General features: G+C 54.2%; 1 protein-coding gene across 1 annotated transcript; it reads left to right on the forward strand.

Annotated features, from left to right (window-relative positions):
• Positions 1–1530: 1530 nt before the first annotated feature.
• On the forward strand, positions 1531–3846 carry DICSQDRAFT_150472 (efflux transporter; the record flags this gene model as incomplete). The annotated part of the gene is made up of 11 exons (XM_007370848.1): positions 1531–1716; positions 1774–1881; positions 1994–2057; positions 2113–2180; positions 2233–2363; positions 2417–2524; positions 2581–2684; positions 2770–3002; positions 3060–3195; positions 3267–3650; positions 3680–3846. The coding sequence occupies 11 exons, from the start codon at positions 1531–1533 to the stop codon at positions 3844–3846; spliced, it is 1689 nt and encodes a 562-aa protein (XP_007370910.1).
• Between the last annotated feature and the right edge of the window lie 2028 nt (positions 3847–5874).

The following is a 5874-nucleotide window of genomic DNA, read 5'->3' on the forward strand; positions in this document are numbered from 1 at the left end:
CGCACATATGGTACGGTTTCATCGCGGATATTGCGCCGGTAGACGCTCATCACATGTTGCCAGGATTTGTGTAATCCTAATGTGCGCGCCACGTCAGATCGAGAGGCGGCTTTCGACCCACGCCTCAAGGCATACAAGTTATACATTATCGACTTTGATCGTTCGCGCAAGCTCGACTTGAAGCCTGGTGTCCAAGGCGCAGTTGCTTTGCCAGAGACTGTGTGCCGTCATCCCAATGGCATCACGCACCTAGATCCGTATTCATGGGACGTCTACTGTGCTGGAACTCTGTTCCTCGAGTACCTGGAGGTGCGTTGCGTCGCAATACCACCATGTAGTTGACTGATGACGGTATCGCAGACCATCGTTGGCAATAAGCCGCTGCCCCGTATAGTGGACAGATTTGCGCAATGGTTGATCGGTGATGAGCGTGGTTGCAGCGGTGTTTGTCGCTGCCGCCCTTCGGCGCATCGCGCCAGACAGGTGCTCACCCTAGTGCGTTGGACCATCTGTGTATCGGAGTGTTGCGATCATGTCTTATCCGTGGTTCGGCCCATTGGTCGGCGGTGCCCTTGCCCTGCTCGAGACATTGCATACGAGTAGTTGGCGAACTGGTGACCTAGATTGATTAACATCCGAGATACCCTGCGAACGCAATGTTAAGGCGAATAACATAGGCGGAGTATTTTGCGTTATCCACCTCGTTCGCCTCGTACTACCCGGCGCGGCGGTGTAGGGCTATATCCCCGTTAATCGATTGGTTGAAGGATCAGGATGCTGCACCCACGGCGCGCCCGACAGCCCATCCCTGGAGCTGCTCCCGAGGCTGTATGATACATTCAAGCTTGTGTCGCCCGAACAGACTGGTATTGGTGACTACGAGCCGGTATGTGCGGCGCCGGTTTCGGAGGCCGGAGGGTCTAACGTCGAGAGAACCGTTTGTGCGGCCGAACCAGTTCAATACCAAGCATCTCTACTCATTCCGGCGGTGTACATTGGCAAGTGCCTGGCCGAGTGCCTGTGAGTAAGTCTTTTTCTTGTGTTGGGCAATGAGACATAAGCTACCATAGCTTGACTAACAGTTGCCTGCGGGAGAATGAATCCTGACATACCACCTAGGGCAGTGATGCGCGTAACTCGCGAAGCGCTGCGCAATACGCCATCGACGCCATCATACTGGGGACTCTCAGCAGACTTGTGGCTTCATCAGCGTTTTAGTTAGCGTAGACCGGCTAGTGTGGACTGCTGAGTGTGATGCCTTCTAGAAAAGGGCCTCAGGCACCCACAGGGTAACTGGTGGATCTCGATCTGTGGGCGTGCCTCTGATCGGCGCCACTCGTCTTACCGCGAGGAACTTATTCAGACCATCTACATACTCACCACCGTCCGCCGAGCACCCATCATGCCTGCTCAGTATTCAGTACTTTGTACAAGCTCGACCCGCTCTCTGTTCATGTATATACACTCGGTTTCCCAAGCGAAGCGACTCGTATACTCTCCCCTCTGTCGTCTCCGGTTCAGACCCCCAAAATGTCTGTAAACGCAGACTCGTCCGTCACATCCGTCCGCTCATCCGCGAAGAAGGATTTGCGGAGGGAGAGTGACGCTATGTCCGAAGCCTCCACACGCAAACATGGTCAGGATACGCATGCGAAGCGGTCGATGTCCAAGGACGTTATCCTCATTGGCACCGTAACCCTTGCTATGATCCTCAACGTGAGTGCCTCCTTCATATGCTCGTTCGCTCGCACCACATAATAATCCTATCAATAGATTGCGAACATGACTGCCGTGTCTATCTCACTCCCGACCATCGGCAAAGACCTCAACATTGTTGAGTCCAAGCTCCAGTGGATCATCTCTGCCTATGCGCTCAGCTCGGTCAGTCGCGCTCTCCTTCGCACAACCACGCTTCTCCGCGTACTGATCTCACGTATGATATGGATGCCTGTTTCTGTTCCTTGGGCGACTCGCCGACTTGTTCGGGCGCAAGATCACGTTCATCATTGGATGTGCGTGCATGGGCGTCTTTGGCTTGGGATGTGGGTTTGCCCAAGGTAAGCTCACCCATCCGTTCGCCAAGACACATACTAAAGCTCCGCGCCTCACAAGATGAGATCACCCTGGATATCTTGCGTGGGTTGCAAGGTCTCGGTCCCGCAGCCTCAGTGCCAGCAGCCGTGGGTAGCCTCTTCCCTCGCGCGCATGTACTCCGTGCTGACTTCCACCCAGCTTGGTATCCTTGCGCACACGTTTCCTCCTTCACCCATCCGGTCCATTGCGTTTGCGACTTTTGCTGCCGGGGCTCCTATCGGTGCAGCGGTGGAGAACACTATTGGTGGTGTCCTTACACAACTCACGGTGTACGTGTAAAGTCACTTCGGATCGGCACGCTGTCTGACCTCCTCCTATACAGCCAGAGTTGGCGTTCTACGTTCTGGTTTTTGACCGGACTGAGTGCTTTGTGCTGTGTTGGTGGGTTGATGTCTATCGATGCAGACATCCCGTACGCGCTTCCAGATAAGTGGGTATATATGCTCAAGTTTCGGGTTCGCATCGGTCCTAAGACTTTCTGTTCAGGCGCATAGATTGGCTTGGGGCCCTTCTTGTCACCTCCGGCCTCGTCTTCATCATCTTCATTCTGAGTGATGGCCCCATTGCGCCCGATGGCTGGAAGACTGGTTGTACGTATCGCCCCTTTGTATCTCGTAGACTCGTACCCCACCACGAAGCTCACGAAGACGTCATCGTGCGCCATATCTCCCTTAGACATTATCGCGCTCCTGATTGTTGGCGTGTTCCTACTCGTGCTCTTCGTCGTCTGGGAGCGCTACCTTGAACGTATGCATGCTCGAGGCGAGGAGACTAGCCAGAGGTGGTGGACGCCGCCGCCGCTGATGCCCGTGTCGATTTGGGGCAGGGCAGATGGCAAGCTTGCAGCGATGTTGGCTATAGCATTCGTCCAGTGGTGCAGTTTCAATACGTTCATATTCTGGGTTCAGGTGCGTATATGCGCTTGTACGAGCCAGGTTCGAGCGTTTTCTGAACGTTTGGGATAGCTATACTACCAGAACTACTTAAACCTGAACCCAATTCTGACTATGGTTCGGCTCTTGCCCATGTCAGCAACGGGCATAATCTGCAACGTGATCGTCGCTCTCGTCGTCGGCCGCGTCCCCTTAGTCTGGCTTGTCGGTATGTGCCTCTCCATTAGTCAACTCCGCACTCGGTTCATACTACATGCTCACCTGCCGCTCGCGAAACAGTCATCGGTACTCTACTCACCGGAGCCTCCAACCTCCTCTTCGCGGTCACCGTTCCCTCCGCCCCTTACTGGGCCTTCGGCTTCCCCGCAGCGATCATCACTGTCTTCGGCGCCGACTTCGTCTTCGCCACCGGCACGCTCTTCGTCGCGCGCGTCTGCCTCCCGCACAAACAGAGCGTCGACGGCGCGCTCTTCCAGACACTCACTCAGCTGGGGACATCGTTTGGGCTGGCGATCAGCACGGTCGTGTCCAACGCGACGCTGAAGAGCAAGGCAAAGAGCTTGGGCGTTGCCTTGAATGCAGGCGGGACGAACGCGCCGAAGCCTGCGCAGCTGACGGCGTATAAGGACGCGATGTGGAGCGGGTTTGCGTTCGGGATGTTTGGTGCGTTTGCTGCTCGTTTTCGGAATGAGTCAAGAGGGCTTTCGAGGCTGACTGGTGTTTGTGCGCATGTGTCTTGCTTGCTATCCTCTTCCTTCGAGGAGTTGGCGTCGTTGGGCACCGGAAAGGCGACAGTGACGACGAGAGCGAGAAGACAGCGCTTGAACCGGAAGACCGCGATCCCGAAGCTGTATGTTGAAGTCCCTCTTCGTGTGCGGTGCTGCGATAACTCACGATACTGCCGTATTTCCTGCTGATCAACATCTCCCACTAAGCTGATGTCTGCTCGCTCTTTCGGACGTCTGAATCAGCTCTCCCTGCAATAGCAATACACTTTTGATATGCACCGCGTAATCGTACAATGACATGCCCTTTCCAAGTTAGCTTACGAACCGCGCGTCCGCTTTTGCATACTCACGCACTTCAATCGTATATGGCTGTCGTTCACTCGATCATAGACGCATCTCATCCATCCACGATCAGGGTCAGTGTGTGCATACACAACAGCCTCAATGGATCTCCGAAGCCTGCGGGGAACTCGCATGGACGTATCTCCCCATCTGTCCCGCAAGCACCTCATACACATCCCGTAGCCGGGACATGTATTCGCCCCCACTGTGGGTGATGGCGTCACCTGACAACTGAGACCAAGGCAGAAACAGACGCGTCTAAATGTGAACAGTGAAGTCGAGTTCCGTATGGCCTACTTGTGCACGTGCTCAAGTTCATGCGTCTTGACAGATATCGTTTCGGGGCCGTTGAAGTCCTGCCGTAGGGTTGTGGGAGGGTTTTCAGAGCGGCGTGGTGATGGCTCCGTACGGTGGAACATACCGTCGAAACGGCCCGCAGGTCGCTATACTCTTCTCCCCTCCAGCTTGTATGCTGCCAGCTGAACTTCGATTGATCTGATTGGATGGGATCAGTTGCCTTGATTAAAAGCAACAAGCTCCATCGCCGTTGGTGAAGCGATGCCGTCCAGCCGGGATTGTCGGAAGGGTCCAGCGCTTCAGCACGGGCCAGAGACTGATTCATCAACTCTTGTTCATTCAACCTTGTTCGGAGCGCACAGGGGATCTACATGATGCTTGCCGCCCTCTTGTAAATCGTCGTCAATCGTGGAAAAAGGCAGATTGTTCGAAGTCGGTAAGAATTGTCACAAAATACGCCATGGCAAACGTATGTGTATCTGATAGGACGTATCTAGGAGAATACGCCAAGGGGTCCGTGTTTCGATGCCTCCGCAGCTATGCTCCGCCGATTGGAGGAGTATGCTGACGGGGACGACGCTTCTGGTGCGGGCACGCAACCGCGCATATACTGCGTTCTCACGTCTCTCCATGTTAGGGATGTGTTATTCAACTTATTGGCTGAAGCAACTCAGCAATTACGGGGCCTATTGTCAGACGAGACATAGTTCCCTTCTCAGAAGGAGGTTCAAGGTTCGTGCTTGTTATCGCAAGTTGTATCTCCGCCGTTTGCATCTCTTAGGTGGTACGGGCGGCCCAATAGTACCCACATTCGCCGCTCATGATAGCCGATACTCAGTGCTAGTCTTCCTTTGTTCTGCTGAGTCTGCGCGAGACCTCTTGCGTTCAATAGCCGCCATTTTGCGAAGTGGAGATTCTATCTGATCGCGAGAGGGAGACTCCCACAGTGACCTGTTATAATCACGTCACAGAAAGGGTCACATGTCACCGTCATATTATCTCGTGACGTTTCTCTATTAGTTGTGCCACTCAGGTTTCACGAACACATACTTGAGCACGACTCAGCAACTGGGTACTATACTTCTTCTTCCCATCCCTGAAGCTAGCCATGGCTTCCGACGAAATACCAGATATTCTCAAAGTTCCACCCTGGCTCATCCAGCATCCTGAGCTTCAGCGTCGCGGCATACATTTAGCACAGACGTTACGTCCGGTGAGGAAACTCCCGCCATCGTCAGAACCGCTCTTTCCGAGCTGATCCAGTACGGTAGGGCACAGTATTTGCCACAGAGTGGGGCAAGTCTCCGCGGACAGTCGTCAAGATTGTGGACCCTTCTAAAGAGGAAGCAGACATCCTTGACAGCCTCCAGCGAGACATAGCATGCCCCGCTAGCCATGTCGTGCCTTGTGATGTGGTCCGTTCCGACAAGCTGTTGGCGATCATGCCATGTCTTTCTTCAATAGAGGAGTTGTTATTCACTTCGGAGAAGCTGAGCAACGTCCTCGATATGTTCGATCAG

Source organism: Dichomitus squalens (genome assembly GCF_000275845.1).
Source record: "Dichomitus squalens LYAD-421 SS1 unplaced genomic scaffold DICSQscaffold_78, whole genome shotgun sequence".
Lineage (NCBI taxonomy): Eukaryota > Fungi > Basidiomycota > Agaricomycetes > Polyporales > Polyporaceae > Dichomitus > Dichomitus squalens.